Genomic DNA, 20990 nt, shown 5'->3' on the forward strand with positions numbered 1-20990 from the left:
AGGGAGAAAAATGAAAGATACTATTGTGTCCTTTTCAACGATGAGCACCATTCATACGACCATGTGATATACAGTCTACAAAGAGCTCTTGACTGTGAGCTCGCAGAGGCACAATTGCACACCACTGCCATAGACAAAGAGGTTCGTGATCACCATGTGAATTATGTTGCTGTCTTACATCCATTTCTGGCATTCAGGTGCTAACTGCTTTTTAAAAAGGTGGTTTATTATTGACTTCTGGGCATGAATTAACTGTTACACTCTTGAACTCACAGGAACTGATTACCTGAACGGGATTAGGTCTTTCGGTGTAGCATCATGGATAGGGGAGGAGAGTGTGAGCCTCATTCCTCGCTGAGGACTATTGCCAGTTAATGGTTGCTGAAGGAAGGGCTATCATTTTCTCCAGTGATATTGTCACTAGTAAGTTGTCCATAGTCCAGTAAATAACGCCCTATCCTCGATCATTCAAGCAGCTATAATTAGACTCCAGTGAGTTACCAAATAAAAAGAAACAAAAGTAGGAAGGATTTGTTTGGAAGAAGGGTTTTACTACGAGAAGGAAGGGGGTAAGAGAAGATAATGGGTATTGAAGTGACGCAAATTCATTGTATAATGAAACTGTCAAAGTTTTTTAAATTAAAAAATAAATTCTGTCTGGCCATAGGATCTGTCATCTTCCCTATGCTAGCTTGATAAACGTTCTCCCATTAAACTACATTCTTGGCCCTGGGAGGTGTTTTGTTTTGAGACAGAGTTGCTTGTAGCCCAGCTGACCTTAAACTTGATATGTAGCGGAGAACAATCTTGAACTCCTGATCCCCCTGCTTTCATTTCTTGAGTTCTGAGAGTAAGAGGAATTGGCAGCCTTATTGGTTTAAAAACACACATACACACACACACACACACACACACACACACACACACACACACACCTGTGCCTTTGTTTTCTTTTTGAGACAGGGTTTCACTATGTTGCTCTGGCTATACTGTACCTCACTATAAAGATCAGGTTAGTCTAAAAAATCATAGACACCTACTTGCCTCTGCCTCCCAAGTGCTGAAATTAAAGGAGTGTAACACCATGTCTGCCCTTTTTGAGTCTCATTATGTAGCTCAGGCTGTCCTTTCAATTTGAGGTCTTCCTTCCTCCTGGTTGTTGGAGTTTAATGACATCATACCTTGATTTTATTCTAGCATCTTAGAACTTGTAGACAACAAATGATTCGTATTTGGCCCTCGTTAGGTATGTTACTTGCTGATTGTGATTGCCATCCCACTACCCCATTCTCATTTTCACCTACAATTAGGGTCGCCGGGCTGTCAAAGCAGGCGTTTATGCTGCTTGCCAAGAAGCAAAAGAGGACATAAAGGTAACTTTCTGAATTATCTACAAAGAGAATTTCAAAAGGCAATGTAGATTTATTTCTAGGAGCCTAAGTAGAAAAGCCAAGTGATTTTATTATTGCCATGGTTGGTGTCATGAGTTAAAATAGGTCTGGGAACTTGGAACTTGTGGGCTATGTGGCTCCTTTTATGAAGTATAAGTTACTTAAAGCACAGTTTAAATGCTTATTTTTCACTTCGCCTGTTGTTTGTAGAGTCATTCAGAAAATGTCTCTCAGCACCCACTCCACGTGGAAGTGCTGCACTCCGTGGTTATGGCTCACCAGAAATTTGCTTTGCGCCTTGGCTCTTGGATGAACAAAATTATGAGCTATTCAAGTAAGCATATACACTATTTATCTGGTTTCTAATTAACTATCGCATTTTATAAAAATATATAAGTATCTTTGAGAGTTCTTTCTTGATCAAGTATCCATTTTGATTGATTTTTTTCAGGATTACATTTCAAATGTATAATACAAGTTTGTTTTCAAATGAATAGTGTCTAATAACATCCTTTATTGGCTCTTTGATGACATGTTTATTCTTGACATCAAACATAGCAAGGTTAATTTTAATCTTTTCACATATTATTATTTGAACACTTTTAGGAGAATATCATATGAAGAAAAATAATTTGTTTTCCTTTATTTGTAGGTGACTTTAGGCAGATCTTTTGCCAGGCCTGCCTCGTAGAAGAACCTGGCTCTGAAAATCCCTGTTTTATAAGCAGACTAATGCTCTGGGATGCAAAACTTTATAAAGGTAGGTAGACCTCTACTTGTAGTACATCAGCAATCAAAGGGGAGATTATGGCTTCATCATATAACCCAGGTTTTTCCTGTACGAAGTCAGTTACTGATCACGATCTTGAATGATGTTATATGTGAAGGCAAGGTTAACCAATTTCATTTTTTTTTTTTTTGGTTAAAATCCAGAAATACTGTCTTTTAATAATAGTACTTTTCATTTAGACAGAGCCAGTTAAAGTGTGATTAATAAGATTCATGTAACAATGCTTTTAGTAAAGCTATGTTTCTACTATAAAAGTACAAATGGAAACTAGAAAGCAGGTAAAAGCCGAGAGTCTAAAAGGTGTGGAAAAGGAACAGTGCCGAGCAGTTCTGAGAGGGTCAGTAAAAGCTGGTGAAATGAGGGCTGGAGAAGTGGCTCAGAGATTAAGAGGGGCTGCTGGTCGTGCAGAGGACCCAAGTTCCGTACTTTGTACCAAACCTAGGTGACTCACAACTGCCTGTAACTACAGCCTTAGGAGATCTGACTTCTTTTTCTAGCCTCTGTATACATACCCCCTGCTACATGCACCCCTACATATAATTAAGAATAAAATAAGTCTTAAAATGTGATTGAAAAAAAATGGTTTGGAGAGAATAAAAGGTAAGATGGAGTGATAAGAGAGGTACAGAAAAGAGATTGATGATTTTTTAAATTAAATTTAGAATTAAAATGGTGTTTTTAATTCGTGATATTAAATATTACTATATCTTTGAAGTTATTAGCATGGTAATAAAAACAAACCACCTCTACTATTTCTAATACCTGTAATAATTTGTCTGTCCTGGTAATGCCCTCACCTTTGTTCCCTGATGATCTACAGGAGCCCGTAAGATCCTTCATGAACTGATCTTTAGTAGCTTTTTTATGGAGATGGAATACAAAAAACTCTTTGCTATGGAATTTGTGAAGGTAATTGCTTTTTATAAATATCATTAAATATAATTTTTACACATGAATGGAAGCAAATTTCTAAATGGAACTCATCTAAAACATTTTTATTAATTTCTTCCCTAAAATATATTATTTTATATTACATAAGTACTTTTACAAATGATGGTTGATACAACACCAACAGCAGTTTTAGGGCCAAGCAAAGGCAGATTATTACATTCATACCTGCATTCATCCTGCTTTGTCCTTTTCTTTTCACTTGTCCTTTTTGATCACTTATTTGCCTGATGGTAAAATTACTACAAATATAGAAGTGACTGCTTAAAGGAAGAGCAGGAAAAAGGAGCAGATATGCATGTGACAGAAGCAGGAAGTAGCAGACCAGTAATTTAACTGAGATTAAAAACACAAAGGTGAAATTAAAACTCTCTTATGTTGCTTTATTGATCTGTTCCATGTGCCATACATTATTATGTCTTTTTGCTTATCATCTATGTAACTTTGCAAGGTTATACAGAATGGGGAGTTGGGTTTTTTTGTTTTTTGTTTTTTTTACTTTGCCTTACTTAAAAACATACAATAAGTATTTATTGACTCCTTTTGATTTTTTTGGAAGATTTACTTACTTTTATTTTGTGTATATGGGTATTTAACCTCTTTGACCTGTATGTCTGTGTACCATGTGCCTGCTGCCCACAGAAGCCAGAAGTGGGTGTTAAATCTCATGGAATTTGAGTTACAGATGACTTTGAGCCACTTTGTGGCTTCTGGGAATGGAACCTGAGTCCTCTGGATAAACAGCCGGTGCTCTTAACCACTGAGCTATCTCTCTAGCCCTCCTTTTTTTTTGGGACAGGGCCTCACTATGGCATTCTGGCTAGCCTTGAACTCACAGAGATCCGCCCCCCTCTGTTTCCTGAGTGCTGGGAATTAAAGGTGTGCACCACCACTGCCTGGCAACTCCTTCTGATTTTAATTTTCAAACAGTTCTGAAAGATTTAGGACAGGTTAGAAGTAGAACTAAAGCTGGAGCTGAAAGCAGAGAGGGAAATGACTATTGTGGACAATGACAGCCTTCTTTGGATTTTATAAGTAGATATTTAAAAACTAACATTTAGGGGCCAGAGAGATGGCTTAAGAGCACTTGTTCTTCCAGAGGACCTGGGTTTAATTCCTAGCACCAACATGGCAGCTCACTCCAGTTCTGGGGGATCTGATGTTCTCTTCTGGCCACCACAGACACTCCACAGGGTGCACAGACATAGATAGGCAAAACACCCGTAGCACATAAAATGATAACCAGTATTTAAAAAGTATATGTATGTCTTCTTTGGAAGTGATGATAGCTGAAGGTGTAAATATTTTCTAAACATTTTAGAGATAGGTTTACTGGGCCTACATAGACTGAATATATAATCTGAAATGAAATTTTATTCTATTATACAAAAACTAAGCTTTCTTAGATGAAATACAGTTTCTGTATAGCATGATTTCCTCTTAAACTCTAGGATTCTGGAGAGAAAAATTAAATAGGCAAATTGTTTATAACTCTGTTTCTATATAAATGATGCTTGATACTCGGTAGGTGTGGTGCTGCCTTTGATCTGACACAGCAGGGCTGGTTTTCAGCTGTAATTCACCACTGTGCACAAAGAATTGTTAAGGCCACTCTGCTTGAGGGTTGACTGAATATGAGTGATTGGCTTCCTGCTTCATATAAGTTGCTAAATACTTTTAATACATCCAGCTCTATACTGTTAAGTAGAAGCTGTCAAACATTGCCTGAGGGCCTTTCTTTTCTTTTTTGTTGCTTGTTTTGTTTTAAGGGAAAAGTGCACTGTTACACTCTGCCATGATTTTCACCTGTGTATTTTGTTTTTAAAGTTAATAATCTTTCTAAGTCTGCTAGATCAAGTAGTTGAATTCATATTTTAGTATTCTTCTGTTTCTTGCTCTCTACATTTTTGTCGACTGTGATAATGATAAACAGAATTATATTAACTCATCATCTTACGAACTGTGTCATACTAGAGACAGTTGTTAGAACTTAGAATGTAAAGCTTTCAGCTGTGACTCGAATCAGCTCTTCTCTTCCATCACATTCAGTACTATAAACAGCTGCAGAAGGAATATATCAGCGATGACCATGACAGGAGCATCTCGATAACCGCGCTGTCTGTTCAAATGTTCACTGTCCCAACCCTGGTATGTACGAGATTTTCTGAGTTAGAACTTGCTCTGCTTTTTAAGACTTTTACTTGATGTGATATCAAATTGAAACCGTGTGATAATCACAAAGTTTTTTTTAAAGATTTGTTAATTATATATACTGTATTCTGTCTGCATGTATGCTGCAGGCCTGAAGAGGGCGCCAGATCTCATTACAGATGAGTTGTGAGCCACCATGTGGTTACTAGGAATTGAACTCAGGACCTCTGGAAGAGCAGTCAGTGTTCTTAACGTCTGAGCCATTTCTCCAGTTTTGCTACTTTCATTTGGAAATTTTAATACTTCTGTGGTATCTATCTGTGTAATAACTCTAGTGGTACCCAGGGACAAAAACACTGGAAACAACCCTTGTCCAAATGATCCGATCTTTACTAGTGGCGGTCAAAGGTGATTTCTCACTCTCTGGAGTGTTGTTATTTCAACACCAAAACCTTGCAGTTTTAAATTTTGCCTTTCTTTTGTTCTTTAGTTATTGTTTTTTGGTGGATAAATGCATTAAGGTAAGAACTGAGAAGGCAGAGTGTGCCCAGCAGCCCCTGCTGTGAGGTGGTGCTGTACAGGTCTGGGAGGAAAGGGGATTCTACTTTCCTTTTATGCTATTTTCTTGTTTCATCTTGAAAGTCTGATTAGCTATTCCTATTTCCCCATTTCAAAGGGCCAAAGAAAAGGATACAGAAGAAAATTGAATTGGGGCGATAGAGAAGTACCATAATAGATAGCAATATGATAGAGGTTGTAAAAAGTGTCTTTGTTCTTCATTGCTCATGGTATGATTACAGGTGATAAATGTTTATTAGACGGTCTGTGTAAGAGGCTTGCCATTTCTACATAGGTATTTTCTAGTTACTGAGAAAGGGGGAGTTTTACTTTAGATACTAATTTCTATGCTATGAGTATAGCTCAGTGGTATAACAATTGCCTGGCATATACAAGGCTCAGTGTTTGATCTTCAAGACTGAACATAAAAGCAAAACCCAAACCCTAGAAATTAACTTCTGAAGTAGCTGCTGTTCTTTAAAAACTAGGGATCGGTTTTAATGTTCAATAAACATTTATTAAGCTGACAATGATAGCTCATGCCTTTAGTTCCATTCAGGATGCAGAGGCAGGTAGATCAATATGGGATCATGGTCAGCCTGGTCTACGTAGTAAGCACCAGGCCAACCAAGGCTTCATAGTGAGACCTGCCTCTAAACAAACGAACAAATAAAAAGAAAGAAAAATTAATTTAGCATTTGTTAAAAATTATTTATTTCTGTCCTGGCACGGTGACACACGCCTTTAATCCTGACACATGGGAGGAAGCAGGAGGATTTCTGTGAGTTCAAGGACCGCCTGGTCTATATAGCAAATTTTAGGATATTCAGGACTAAAATAGAGAGACCCTGTCTGCAAAGCAAGCAAACAAACAAATTTACTTATGGGCATGCATTCTTCAACTGAGGCAGGAAATTTTAAGTTTGAAGTCAGTCTAGGCACATAGTGAGATGGCAGTTTAAAAAACAAAATGAAATACTGGTCAACCAAATGAATGAATAAATTAAGTCCATTACTATGATGAGTTAATACTAAGACAATATTCTTGAAATATTCTGCAGGCCCGACATCTTATTGAAGAACAGAATGTTATTTCTGTCATTACTGAAACTCTGCTAGAAGTTTTACCTGAATACTTGGACAGGAACAATAAATTCAACTTCCAGGGCTATAGCCAGGACAAACTGGGAAGAGTATATGCAGTAATATGTGACCTAAAGTAAGTGGTTGGAGTCTAAAGGTGAGGGCATCTGTTAAACACAATGTACTTACTTGCTCTGTCATACAAGTAAACATTTGCTCCTCTTGGTTATCTAGGATTCTCTTTACCGCGATGGCAAGCACAAAGAAATTTGACTGTCTCGTGCTGTTACAGTTGGCCTCCACATCTGTGGATCCACCCAACAACCTGAAAGTAATAACAAGATGATTGATTCTGTACTGAACACGTACAGATTTGTTTTCTTGTTTTAATTCAGAACACTGTAGTATAACAAGTGTTTATAGAACATTTGCTTTAGGCGCACACCTTTAATCCCAGCACTCGGGAGGCAGAGGCAGGTGGATCTCTGTGAGTTTATGGCCAGCCTGGTCTACAAGAGCTAGTTCTAGGACAGGCTCCAAAGCTACAGAGAAACCTGTCTCGGGAAAAAACAAAACAAAACAAAAAACATTTGCTTTGTATAGGTATTAAATTTTCTGTGATGTATGTAGGTTGTTTTAAAATACTTTATCATTTTATATATTTTGGAAGTAGGGTTCTGGAATCAGTCCCCAACTAGTAACACAAGACTTCTGCAAATGTCTTCAGCAAAGTCTTACTGAGTTTAAAACCAGCTGAATGAAGAAGGTGCTGAGGACAGGCCTGTCACGTGTACCTGGGCCATCAAATGGCTCTCCATTGTAATTTTTACACTTCCACTCATACACTTTATGGTTTTGTTCCCTTATGTTCTCTTGGTTTCCAATAATCTGCGTATTTTTCTTTTTACTTCCTTTTTTTGCACATATACCAGCCTACTGATATTTATTAGAGTTCCCTTAATTAAATTTTTCTCCCTGAAGAGAACTAAACATTTATTTTCACACTAAAGTTGGGGGGGGCGGCTAGAGAAATCATTCAGTGTTTAAGGGCATACTGCCCTAGGAGAGGACCAGGGTTCATTGCCTAGTACCCACATCAGGTGGCTCAAAGCCAACTCTTAACTCCAGCTCCAGGGGAATTTTGCTGTTGCTCTTGTCTTTGCAGGTACTTACAGATACTTGTACACACATGCACCCCACATATACATAATTGAAAAACGTTTCAAGTCTTAAACTAAAATTAGAATCACATGATAGAACAGTTCAGATGATTAAAATACATTTCCATTTAGTTTAGAAATGTTGAATGTTGTAAGAATTCTGGTAGATCAACTATTTAATAAACCATGGACTTAAAAAGATTCTTTTAGTATATATTAGAATAAAATATGTACTTAGTTTACTGTTTTCAAAAAAGCTCTAAGGCGGGACTGGAGAGATTGGCAGTTAAGGGCATTTGCTTCTCTTTCAGAGAACCCAAGTTAGGATCCTAGTACTCACATCATGAAGCTCATGACTGCCTTTAACTGCAGCTCCAGGGAATCTGAAGCCTATGGCCTCCACAGGCATCTGCACTTATGCATATAACCATACACACACACACACACACACACACACACACACACACACACACACATACGATTGGGAAAAAGTTTTATGTACTTCTAATGACTATGGGGGATAAGGTCGGTAAACAAATGGGCTTCTAGTACAATTTAAAAATAGTTTAGTCTGTTTAAAACATAGGTTTAAGAATTTAGCTCAATAGTTAGTGTTTGTCTGGAATATCCAAAGCCCTGAAAAAAATTAAATAAAAGACAGCCATTTGAAAACTCTACAGTCAATTGTTGATTTTACCAAGAGAAATTCAAAATTTTCTCATTATTTTATTTTATTATTATGTCATTGTGGCATATAAATTTTTCTTTAGAGTTTAGTAAACTGTTCTGTCATCACACCTCTAGTATAAGTGTTGATGCTGGATGTCTTAGTTAGCATTTCTATTGCTATGAAGAGACACAATGACCATGGCAACTCTTTTAAAGGTTGACTTATAGTTTCAGAGGTTTAGTTCATTATCATCATGGTGGTGTACAGGCAGATATGGTGCTAGAGAAGGAGTTGAGAGTTCTGCTTCATGATCTGCAGGCATCAGAAGCTACTATGGCACTGTTCATAGCTTGAACATAGGAGACCTCGAAGCCCACCTCCACAGTGACACACTTCCTCCAACAAGGCCACCCTTCCTCTAACAAGGCCACACCTCCTAATAATGCCACTCGCTATGGAGGCTATTTTCTTTCAAACCACCACAATGGATAAATCCAGTAGTGATTAGCATGTATCCATTGCCACTCAGATTTGTTCCTTAGCAAATTATGCATAATAAATTATGCAAAATACAACTTCCTAATGGCTGTACTTGAAGTGACTTGTTAATTCATTGATGAGCCATGGTCTACTTTACAGGGTTAAATGTCATCCCTGTGCCGTTTCTCATAACTGAGTTATTTTAGAGAAAGCTAACATAATTGAAGTAACCTACTGAGCAATTCACTCCCAAAAGGGTCCTGTGAAATTTGTTAGTAGTTCTAATGTGGTAAGGAACTTTGCTTATACCAACTTCATTTTAGTATTGCAACATTCTTACAAAGTAGTTGGTATAATCTTGGCTTGTAGGTTAGTTATAATTATTTGCCTAGGTCACAACGATACTACGTGTGGAACTGGGACTCAGACCTGACTGTCTGTACTGCTCAAATTTCTTTTACAGCATCATGTGTCCTTATAGTTTATAGACATCAACAATGAAAGCTGTTCTGAAACCTTACGAAAACACGTTCAGAAATGTCCTTGTTTAGGAAATAGTCATTAGGTCCTGTTTTCTGCTACGTTATCTGCTTAATTTTCCCTGAAAGCTGCTTTTAAAACAGTAATTACTACAAATGCTTAAGTATCTCTAAGTTCTTTTAGAATTTGTTCTCTGCAATCCAGCCATGCACTCTACTTTCCTGACTACCTAAACATAAAAATAACCCCTTGGTGCGAGTGGGTACTCTGTTCCCCTTCCCTACAGAGATTTTAGTTCTCCCCAAGAAGTGAATCCCAACTCTGAGTAGCCTTTCCAAGCATTAAAAAGTTTCTTGAATTTTCGTCCCTTTTGTGGCTTTCCTTGTTTGGTTCTGGTCCTTTTGTCCATTTAGAAAAAAATAAGTCACTTCGTAAGGATAGCAATTATATCTGCCAAGTCTTTTCTAAATTAGTGTTCCTCTCTGCTGAGCCTGCTCCTGTTGAGTGAGTACCATTTGTGTGTCAAGAAATGAATACAATACCGCAACTGAGGTCTACCAGTAAAGTAAAAGGGGTGGGGTGTTAGGAATATTTTTTAAGACGATCCTCTCTGCGGACACAAATAATTCCAATCAGACCAAATTAGACTGAATAAAAGATGCCCATGTTTAATGCAGTGCTCCTGGGTGGCCCGGGAAGGCATGGCGAGGGGAAGAGAGCAGGCGAGACCATGCAAAACCCGGAAACCATGTGTTCCTTTTCTGGCTGGCAGCCTAAATAGCCTGTGGAAGGGGTCACTGCTTGGCGGGCTTTCTTGGAGGTGGAATCTGGACCAAGATAACCCCCAGGGGAGGGGGCTTGGAATGGAGCTTCCTGCTCCATTGGCGCTCTAAGGATGGGTGCCAGGGGCTGGGGTGACGCTTCCAATCATCCCAGACTCAGTGGATATAGGGGTGTTAGAGGGCTGGGATCTCACTTTCAATCAAACACAGGGAAGAGGGAAAATTAACATCTCCTTACTGCCAAATAACAAATCTCAATTTGATTTTGTAACTCAGTCTGTAGAAGGTATCTAATGGGATATTTGGTTTCTTAATTTCTAACTTAGTGAATATTAGAAAAGATAATCATTTGAACTTTGATTCTATTAAGGAAATTTTTGTAGCATGATTAATAAAAATCCAGAGACAGATATTGGGGTTCAACCTGAAGATCAGAAAAGCAAAACAGCCAGCCACTGGCTCTTACCTCTACCTCAGTTTGAAATGATAATCCTGCCTCCATGAATCTCAGAATGAGACTGTGTCTGAGAGCTGTCTCCTCCCATCTTATATTCCTCTCTAGGGCTAGGATTAAAAGTGTGTACCACTACCTCCTGGTTTCTATGGCTACTGGGATTGAAGGTGTGTGTCCCCGCTGCCTGGTCTATAAGGCTTACCAGTGGGACTGTTTTACTCTCTGATCTTTAGGCGAGCTGTCTATATATCACTAAAAATTTTCTTGTATTATTTTAACCGGTTTCTGTGTCCATTTCTGAAAAGTGTAGCCCTCCCTTCCTCCCCCCTTCCTTTGCTGCCTGCTTTACTACAACCCCTTTTCTTTCTTTTCCATTTTCTTTTCCTGCCCCTTGCATCTTTATGGATTAGGTCAGAGCTCAGACTTGAAACATAACAAGCTAGGAATGTAAATTTTCTTCTACCCTGTGTCAGTACTTTCCAAATTATTCAAGGAGTTGTTGAAATCAGATTCTCACGCAGTGTACCTGGTTAGAGTGCAAGAGTTTACTTCTAAAAACTTGTAGTGTTCATGAAGCAGCCAAACCTCGGTATTATTTTTTATACCTTTAATTTGTCTTGTCTTTAAGAAGTAATAACTAGCAGACTTCAATTTATTATCTAATACAGTTCTGTTGATGTATTTTTACTGTATTTGTTTATTTTGTGCTTGTGCATGTGTGAGAGAGTGCGTGACTGAGCAGGTATGGAGGTCAGGGGACAATGGAGGTCAGAGGACGACTCACTGGAGTCCTCTCCTTCCATCATGTGGTGGAAGTTGAACATTGAATTCAAGTCACCTGGCTTATGGCAAGCATCTTCACCTGCTGAGCCACCTTGCAGGCTCATCATCATCATCTTCAACAATACCTTTAACTTATTAATTGTTAATTATGTTTAATATAATGTAATTAATGCTGGAGATTAATTATAATTTATTATTATTGTTGTTGTTGTTGGTGGTGGTGGTATTGAAACAAGGTCTCTCTATTAGTTCTGGTTGTCCTGGAGCTCACTATGTAGACCAGGCTAACCTTGAATTCACAGACATACTCTTGCTTCTGCCTGCCAAGTGCTGGGATTAAAGTTATTTACTTCTAGGCCTGACTCATAATTATGTTTTTAAAAATTAATGTATACTTACCACATTGATGGTTATCTAAAAAGTAGGAGAAATTAACCCATAATCTCCACTATTTTTATAATTCATATTTTTTCTAAATATACTGTATAGCCTTTTATGTTCTACATTACTTCCTTTCATAAATCTTTTGTGTGTATGTGTGGCTAACATTGGATTATAGTGTTCACTGTGTCTGTTATCCAGTATTCTTTGAACTTCAAAGGTAGAGTAGATCTTATTCATGTTTATATTCCGAGTCTCATATCTCATATATATATGAGGAATACACAGAGGAATGTATTTTGTTTCATTGAGTGCAAAATAATTTTAATAGTTTATTGTATCCTGAGAACTTATTCATGGTACATTTTGTTCCCACTGAAACTAATTATTGTCTTTTCAGCCAAAAGAAATACTCATTTGGTGAATTGTATACTAAAATAATTATAGGCCTTCTCATCTCTCCGAATTTGTCCATCTAATGTGCAAGGCATGGTGACATGGGTTTACATCCTTGTGTGCTCCGAGTTCTGAAAACTTGGAGGTAGAGTCTTTTTGAAATCAGCTGTGCCTCAAAGGATTTGACTTGGCCCTTTGGGTGACGGTCATGATAAATCTGTGGAAGTCTCATCCTGTGTTTCCCTACAGGAGTCTGTGTCAGGCTAAGCTGTGACAAGCTAAGCTGTTCACTTCATTGTTCTGAAACAGCTTAGGAAGCCATGCTTAGCTTTGATGCCTCTCTCCTGAAGATGATTCCCGTAGTTTACTAGTTTTATATAAATAAAGTGAAATAAATAACTCTAGTTCTGCCCAGAGACTCTAATTACTGTAGGAAATTAAAATTCACAGTTATGATGAGTCTGCATTGTAATCCTGAGAACCTTCGAATCATCTGACCTATTTCTTTTTCTCCTGAAATGACAGATACATCCTGATTAGCAAGCCTCTAATATGGACAGAAAGGTTAAGAGTGCAGTTCCTTGAAGGTTTCCGGTCTTTCTTGAGGATTCTTACCTGTATGCAGGTATGATAATTCTTTGGTGTACCAATAAAAGAAAAATAACTTTAAAAATATCCACCTTCCCCCCCACCCATTTTTTCTATTTTTTGAGTTTTTTTTAAATTTTATTTTATTTGTATGGGTGTCTTGACTGAATATGTATTTGTGTACCCTGTGCATGTCTTAAGTCTGTGTGCCAGGAGAGAGTGTTCAATTCTCTGAAAGTCACTGGAATTTCAGATTGTTGTGAACCAGCATGAGGGTGCTGGGAATTAAACCCGAGTTCTCTAGAAGAGCAGTCTGTTCTCTTAAACCACTGACTTACCTCTCTAGCATCTTTCCTTATCTTCCTTCCTTCCTCCCTCCCTCTCTCTTTTCTTTTCTTTTCTTTCCTTTTCTTTTCTTTTTTTTCTTCTTCTTCTCTCTCTCTCTCTCTCTCTCTCTCTCTCTCTCTCTCTCTCTCTCTCTCTTCCTTCTTTTCTTTTCTTTCTTGTATACAGTGTTCTGCCTGCACACCAGAAGACAGCACCAGATCTCATAATAGATGGTTGTGAGCCACCATGTGGTTGCTGGGAATTGAACTCAGGTCCTCTGGAAGAGCAGCCAGTGCTCTTAAACTCTGAGCCATCTCTCCAGCTCCATTTTCTCATTTTTCAAAAGAAGTTAATAGTGGTTTTCATAGAAAATTTCTCTAATGTAGAAGACATAAGATATAAACACTAACTTGTCCTTGCTTTCATAGATACTCATGTGTGTAATCAGTTATTGCTGCTACTATTAATGCTCATTGAATGCTTACCACATGATAAATATATGGTAAGACTGCATATTATCTTCAGTTTATAGTTTTATTTTGCTATTATGATTCTTGTTTTACACATGTGGTAATGGGAACTTCTCACTGCTGGTATTTGTGGTCAGATACCCATGAACTGTGTACTCCTGAAACCTAGTGTTCTAACTCATATATTCTGTAGTTTACCAGCCATGTTAAATTACTGTGCATTTATGAATATAAATCCTTGTATATTTATATTTTGCCAAAAGGGAACAGCAACAAAAAAGGGCCATGGATTGACTACTCTTTCCTTGTAGGGAATGGAAGAAATCAGAAGACAAGTTGGACAGCACATTGAAGTAGACCCTGACTGGGAGGCTGCCATTGCTATACAAATGCAACTTAAGAATATTTTGCTCATGTTCCAAGAGTGGTGTGCTTGTGATGTAAGTCAAAGATTTGGTAGTAGGATTAGTGCCTTTGTAAGTGCTCTAATAGTTATTAGTAGCATAGTTTTGTGCTATAGCTTTGTTGGTGTAAAAGTTTATAATGTGACAGCCTTAGATACTTAAAATTATATTATTAAGTATAGAAAGAAAATTCATTCTTCTGTATTTGTTTAGAGAATGTATCCCAGGGTAGTTCACTTATTTAGGAGAATTACGAAGTTTAAAAGTATCTGCCTTAGGACTAGAGAAATGGTTCAGCTGTTCAGAGTACTTAATGACTTTCCAGAGGACCTGGCTTCAATTCCCAACATTCATATGGTGGCTCATAACCATCTGTAACTCCATCCATGGGATCTGACACCCTCTTCTGGCCTCCACAGGTTGTGTACACACATGATACACAGATGAATGATGAAACAGCCATATGCATAAAAATAATAAAGTAGTTTTTTAAATGTATGTTGGGACCACTGGAAAGATGTTTCAGTGGCTAGGAGTGCATGGTGCTCTTGACAGACCCCAAATTTGTTTCCCAGCACACACATTGTGCATCTTACAACCGCCTGTAACTACATTCTCAGGGAACTCTCACACCTCTGGTCTTGGGCAACTGTACATATGTGCATGTACTATACACACACACACAAAGACATTCGTAATTAAAGTAAAAATAAATCTTTTTTAAAAATGTATGTCTTAGGTATGGTGGTATATACCTATAATCCTAGCACTTGGGAGGCTAAGGCAAGAGGATTGCTCTGAACTTCAAGGCCAGCCAGGGTTACATAGTGTCAGGCTGCCAGAACTATATATCAAGACCCCTTTGAAGCCTATCCATCCCAAATTTTCTCATATATATTTATAAATTTATTTAAAAATGATTAATAGTATGATAAATTGCACCATGAAGATTTTAAACTATTTCAAGAATAGAGAGGAATGAATATTTAATCACATTTCTTAGATATTATATTAATCCACTTAAAAATGACTTTAATTTATTAAATAAATGTATTTCGTAAGCAACAATTTTAGACCATAGCCCTTTGTCTATAGAGATACAATCCTAGTCTAGAGAGGTAGCTTAGTCAGTAAAATGCTTGCCATGAAAGCATAAGGACCTGAATTCTATTGAGCTCCAGCATCCACATAAAAAGACAGGCAAAGTGCTGTGTGCTTGTAATTCTAGCAGTGGGAGATGGGGTAGAGACATGAGGTTCTGGGACTCTCTGACCAACCATACTAACTAATACATAAGTCCGTGTTCCAGTGAAAAACAGGGTGGATGTTCCTGAGGGATAGCACCCAAGGTTACCTTTGAATCCATAGACATATGCATGTATGCATTACTCACACACGCGCACTCACACACACACACACACACACACACACAAAGAAAAACCCCAAAGATCCCCCCACAAGAAAATATGATTTTATTTATTCATTCATTCATTCCTTCGTGTGTGCCCATTTGTATACGTGTAGAGGCTAGATGTTGACTTTGGGTGTCTGTCTTACTGAGGCATGTCTTTCACTGAATCTGGGCCTTTCAGTTGGACCGGCTCCAGCCAGCCCTCTGGGATCTCTTGTCTCTGCTCCCCAGCACTGTGGTTATAGGTAGCCACCACATTTAACTTTTCTTTTCTTTCTTTTTGGTTTTTTGAGACAATGTTTCTCTGTGTAACAGCTCTGGCTGTTTTGTAGACCAGGCTAGTTTCAAACTCACAGAGATCCAGGGTGCTGGGATTAAAGACATATGCCACCACCACCCAGCTTTTATTTTGGTACTTGAGATCCAAACTTGGGTCTTTTGCACAGTAAGCCATCTTTGTAGCAGATCCTCTTTTATTTTTACTGAGAAATTTGACATTTTCTGAGTCAGTTCCACCATTTCCTCCAGTTTTCTGTGTAGTCCTCAGGACCTGACCAGGGCTCTGTGTCATCACTCTGTCTCCACCTTTTCCTTCTTTATCTAAAATCAATGCCTTTCTCAAGGCTCTTGGTTCCAGTTATGGTGTTTTTCCTGGAATTTGTCTCCTTGATTGTCTCCATTTGTTTTTTCTCCCCTACTTACTCTGGTGCCTGTGGGCACAAAGGACTCCCCTACCCTTACACTACATTCTTCTTTACTTTTCTTTTTCTTTCTGTGACCAGCAGAAGTCACAGGTTCAATGTGACAGTCTCTCAAATACAATAGACTTAATTTAGTGTGGTAGCTTTATAAAACAAGACAGGAGTCTTGGCCAACAACTGACAGAACACATCCTTTGGCTCCTCCTCCTCAGGAAACAGCGTGCAGCTAGGAGATTATGTTCAGGGGTATTGGTCATCACCACATCGCCTCCATCTTCTGAAGTCATCTGTCTGTCTACTTACCTATCTACCTACCTATCATCTGTCTGTCTGTCTATCTATCTATGATAAATATAACATGTGTGTGTGTGTGTGTGTGTGTGTGTATAATGTATATAAAATACTGTCTTTACACATTAGGTCTCAATACTTCTTTAGAGTTTGATTCTCTTCCTATCAATGGATTAGAAGTATTTTTAGAAAAAAATAAGTAACTCATTTAATAAGCATATTTTAAAAAGTCTTTTCTTGGTCTTCATATTCCTTAGGGTTTGTTTGTTTATTTGTTTTTGTTTTCTCTGTAGTGTTGACTTGAGTTAAATTCTTAGGTCATCTTGAATTTTTTTTTCCTCTGGTTTTCACAGGCCTACAAAATCCTAATAGTTTGTCAGTTATCAGCTCCAACTAGTGGTCACCTTTCTTCCAATTCTTCCTCCTTGTCAAAAGAGATTTCCAAATATTCCCTTTATAAAAGTCTTTCATGTCTTCTACGTAATTTAATTAATTAATTAAAGGGGTAAGTTACTCAAACTGTAGTCTCACTTCAGTTTGTATGCCAAATGGTTGTACTTAAATTAATATATTTTTATATTTCAAACTCAGACTGTCTTAAATTGATTTGTTATCACTTCCTTCAGTTTTGAAGTTATATTTGCTTATCCCGACTCCCCTTTTTCTATTGTTGTTCTTCCATCCAAGAAATTTCAGAGCCTATATACTCTGTGTGTTTGTTAATCAATATACTGATACCTAAGAAGAGTGTTCCCAAAATGTATTTGGCTATGGAGGGTTTTTTTCCTTCAAGATAAAACTAGTGTGGACAAGTAACCTGAATGACTGTGCCTCTCTTTTCCACCATACTTACTTAGAGTTGGTTCTTCTGCATCCCAAATGTGCATCATCTTCCTGGAAGTTGTTGTGGCTCCTCACTTTATCCTTTTCTTTCTTCACCTTTGGTGACCCACATTAATTCTTGAAAAATAAACTGATTCCGTTACTCTTCACACATTGTCAATATATTTACATATTGCAGTATTTCCAGTGTAACGCTCAGTAGCTCCATCCATAAAACCTTTAATTTCTTCATTTTTCTTTTCCTTTTTAAAAGATATCTCCTTAGAATGCCTCCTCATTTTTCCTCTTGCTTAAATTCTTTTTGTAAGTATGTGTGGCATGAGGGTTCAAATCTCGGGATTTTTGTATTAGAAACATCTGGATGTGTTGGCACATGCCTTTAATCCCAACACTCAGGAGGCAGAGAAAGGTGAATCTCTGTGAGTTCGAGGCCAGCCTGGTCTAAAGGATGAGTTCCAGGACAGCCAGGGCTGTTACACAGAGAAATCCTATCTTGAAAACTAGAAAAAGAAAAGGAAGAAAGAAACATGTGTTCTGCCAGTCACTTTTCTATTCCCTTAGAAGACACCATCCCACCCCCATGTGCTTGCACATGCACGTGTGTATGTGTATTTTCTCTCCCTTCAGCATTGCTGAGGACTCACACATAGTCCGTCAAAGCTGCATCCCTAGACAAATACTGTGGGGTTTTTTAGAACCCACTGAAAAGCTGCTTTCAAAAGTATGTCTTCCCAATTACACTTTTTCTTTTTAACATATTTAATTTATATCATTTAAGTGGTGCCTACAATTTTTACTCTGATTGTAAATATTTATATTTTATATTTCCTCTGGTTTTACATCCAATGGAGGTAGCCCTGGGACTACATAAAACAGTTTTGTACTTATATTTAATAAATATTTATTGAGATAGTAGGTGACAAAGTAGCTAACTTGTCAATATATTGGTATTTTTCTTTTCCCTTAGGAAGATCTCTTACTAGTGGCTTATAAAGAATGTCACAAAGCTGTAATGAGATGCAGTACAAATTTCATGTCTAGTACCAAGACAGTAGTACAATTGTGTGGTCATGTTTTGGAAACCAAGTCCTACAAAGTATCTGAGGATCTTGTAAGCATACATCTACCACTCTCTAGAACTCTTGCTGGTGAGTATTTCTTGCCTTTTATGTATCTATGATACATTTTGTAGATACTCTAGTAGTACTTTTCTTTTTCCTTTGCTTCATTAGGTACTGGCGTTAAAGACTGTCATTATTCCTATCCTTTGAGAGCTGTCACCACAGTGTTTATCTAAGTATAAATTTGGTAGTCTATCAACCACCCAAATTTTAAATATTTATAAATGTTGATTTTATATCACTTTATACCAAAATTGAGATTAAGTTTCAATTCTTTTGGTATTTCTTTTTTTTCTTTCACATTACATTTGTGTATTTATTTCTGTTATGGATGAGGACAATGTGCCTTAGTGAATGTATGGTAATCAGAAGATAAGTTTTCTTCTTGTGGGAGTTTGTTTTCTTCTGCCACCATATGAGCTCTGGAGATTGAACTTGGGTCACTGGGTTTGACAACAAACACCTTTACCCACTGAGCCATATTTCTTTAAGACTAGAATAAACATTTGGAGAGGCAGGCTTTTAGTTTTATATGATGTATATACAATGTAAGTTTTTGGTAATACTATATTTCAAAATTTGAAGTTAATTGTTTCCATTTTGCAGTATCATTTGTAAGCTTAGTAAGCATATGTGTTGGGGCTTGGAGTGTGGAGACTGAACCTAAGGCTTCCTGCACACTAAGCATGCACTCGGTGACTAAGATAAATCCTCAACTCTAGTGAAAATACATTTCAATAATCCAACTTTCCAATCTTGATGAGTTAACTAAAAATACACTAATAGGGTTTAATTGCTTTCCTGTTTTCTTTTAAACATGATTTAGGTCTTCATGTACGTTTAAGCAGACTAGGTGCTGTTTCAAGACTGCATGAATTTGTGCCTTTTGTAAGTGACTCTTAAGTATTGAGTTGTTTATGTCCCGTTTCTGGTCATCTCCATTGGTGGGTGGGAAAGAAAACCATATTTTTAACCCCTCTGAATAGTCACATTTAGTCACTTCACATCTAAATATATCATGTAGAAATCTGAATAGCAAAAAGACTTGAAAGGCATTGAGGGGAAGCTATTCCATTTTACAGATTTCTTGCTTAATTCGAGGCATGTGTAGTTTGAGAAATAATGTGCTCGACCTCTCTGTGTTCCAGGAGGGCTTGCATGTAGACGTCCTAGTGGAATACCCTTTGCGCTGTCTGGTGCTGGTTGCCCAGGTTGTTGCTGAGATGTGGCGAAGAAATGGGCTCTCTCTCATTAGTCAGGTATGGCACACATGGTCTGTTATACACACCTGTGAATGAGTTCTTCTCTTTTAAGTGACTTATCCATCGAGTTTGCCAAATACTTACTTTTATTCTCTTGTGTCAAAAGAATATAAAAATTCTGAGGATCCTAAAAGTATTCCTCCTTTTTCTTATTTACTATTTATCTCTAAGCTAGGATGCTTGTGCAGATCGGTGAAAGCCAACAGTACACAGGAGTCTCCCATTAACTTACCCTTTTCTAAGGTTTATCTCAGTTTGAGACATTGAGTCTTCCCACCATCTGTCCTATTTTCATTTTAATTTGTATGAGTGTGTGCGGGTGTTTTGCCTTCTTGTGTTTCTGAGCACCATGTATGTCATGCTGCTTCCATTCTAGTCCCATCATATCCCCTAGGACTAGAGTTAGAAATGGTTGCGAGCCTCCATGTGGGTTGTTGGAGGTCAAACCCAGGTCTTCTGGTGGGGCAGCCAATGCTCTTACTTCCAGAGCCATCTCTCCAGCTCTCCATTTGTCTTCTTTGCTGTTGTTTTGTTTTGTTTCTATGGTGGTTATTGAATATTAGAGGTAAATACTCACCATCTGTCCAAAAGGTACCCTATAGCTTAAGAGTATAACTCAGTGCTAAATCCCTTTGTGCAGCTCAGTTCAGCCCTCAGCACCATTTAAAAATTACAACAATGGCTACTTTAATTATATTTCTTTCTATTTTAGGGAAATAGGGAGAAGTGCTTTTTCTAAAAGATTAGGAAACAGACTTAAAAAAAAAACCCATAATTTGTTATTGATTCTTTGGGACTTTCACATCATGTACCCCAGTCTTGCTCACTCCCATCTCCTCCATGTCCTCCCCTCACCCCTACGTCATCCCCCCAAAAAAGACCCCCCCCAAATCAATTAAAAACAAAATAAACAAAAAAAACCACCTCGCTTCTCCATCTTTTCAACACCCTTTCATTCATTCTAGTGACATTGGGTGCTGTGGTGTGTCACGTGGTGAACCCTTTTGTCCAATCAGCCCTATCTGAAAAATATTCATTGCAGTGAGTCATTGGTCTGGTTCAAGG

The 20990-nt window shown here is 37.8% G+C and overlaps 1 protein-coding gene across 1 annotated transcript in view; it reads left to right on the forward strand.

The window, feature by feature from the left end:
• Nucleotides 1–20990, forward strand: part of Ubr1 (ubiquitin protein ligase E3 component n-recognin 1) — a 120403-nt gene that overhangs the window by 38214 nt on the left and 61199 nt on the right. Inside the window, exons 6-17 of the mRNA XM_048460096.3 lie at nucleotides 3–141; nucleotides 1311–1373; nucleotides 1602–1725; nucleotides 2044–2151; nucleotides 3002–3090; nucleotides 5179–5277; nucleotides 6900–7057; nucleotides 13033–13132; nucleotides 14204–14332; nucleotides 18510–18690; nucleotides 19490–19551; nucleotides 19812–19922. Coding sequence (XP_048316053.1) covers nucleotides 3–141; nucleotides 1311–1373; nucleotides 1602–1725; nucleotides 2044–2151; nucleotides 3002–3090; nucleotides 5179–5277; nucleotides 6900–7057; nucleotides 13033–13132; nucleotides 14204–14332; nucleotides 18510–18690; nucleotides 19490–19551; nucleotides 19812–19922 — 1363 coding nt within the window. The remainder of the gene's footprint in view (nucleotides 1–2; nucleotides 142–1310; nucleotides 1374–1601; nucleotides 1726–2043; nucleotides 2152–3001; nucleotides 3091–5178; nucleotides 5278–6899; nucleotides 7058–13032; nucleotides 13133–14203; nucleotides 14333–18509; nucleotides 18691–19489; nucleotides 19552–19811; nucleotides 19923–20990) is intronic.

This window comes from Myodes glareolus, chromosome 10 (assembly GCF_982192425.1).
Source record: "Myodes glareolus chromosome 10, mMyoGla1.1, whole genome shotgun sequence".
In the NCBI taxonomy this organism is placed as follows: Eukaryota; Metazoa; Chordata; class Mammalia; order Rodentia; family Cricetidae; genus Myodes; species Myodes glareolus.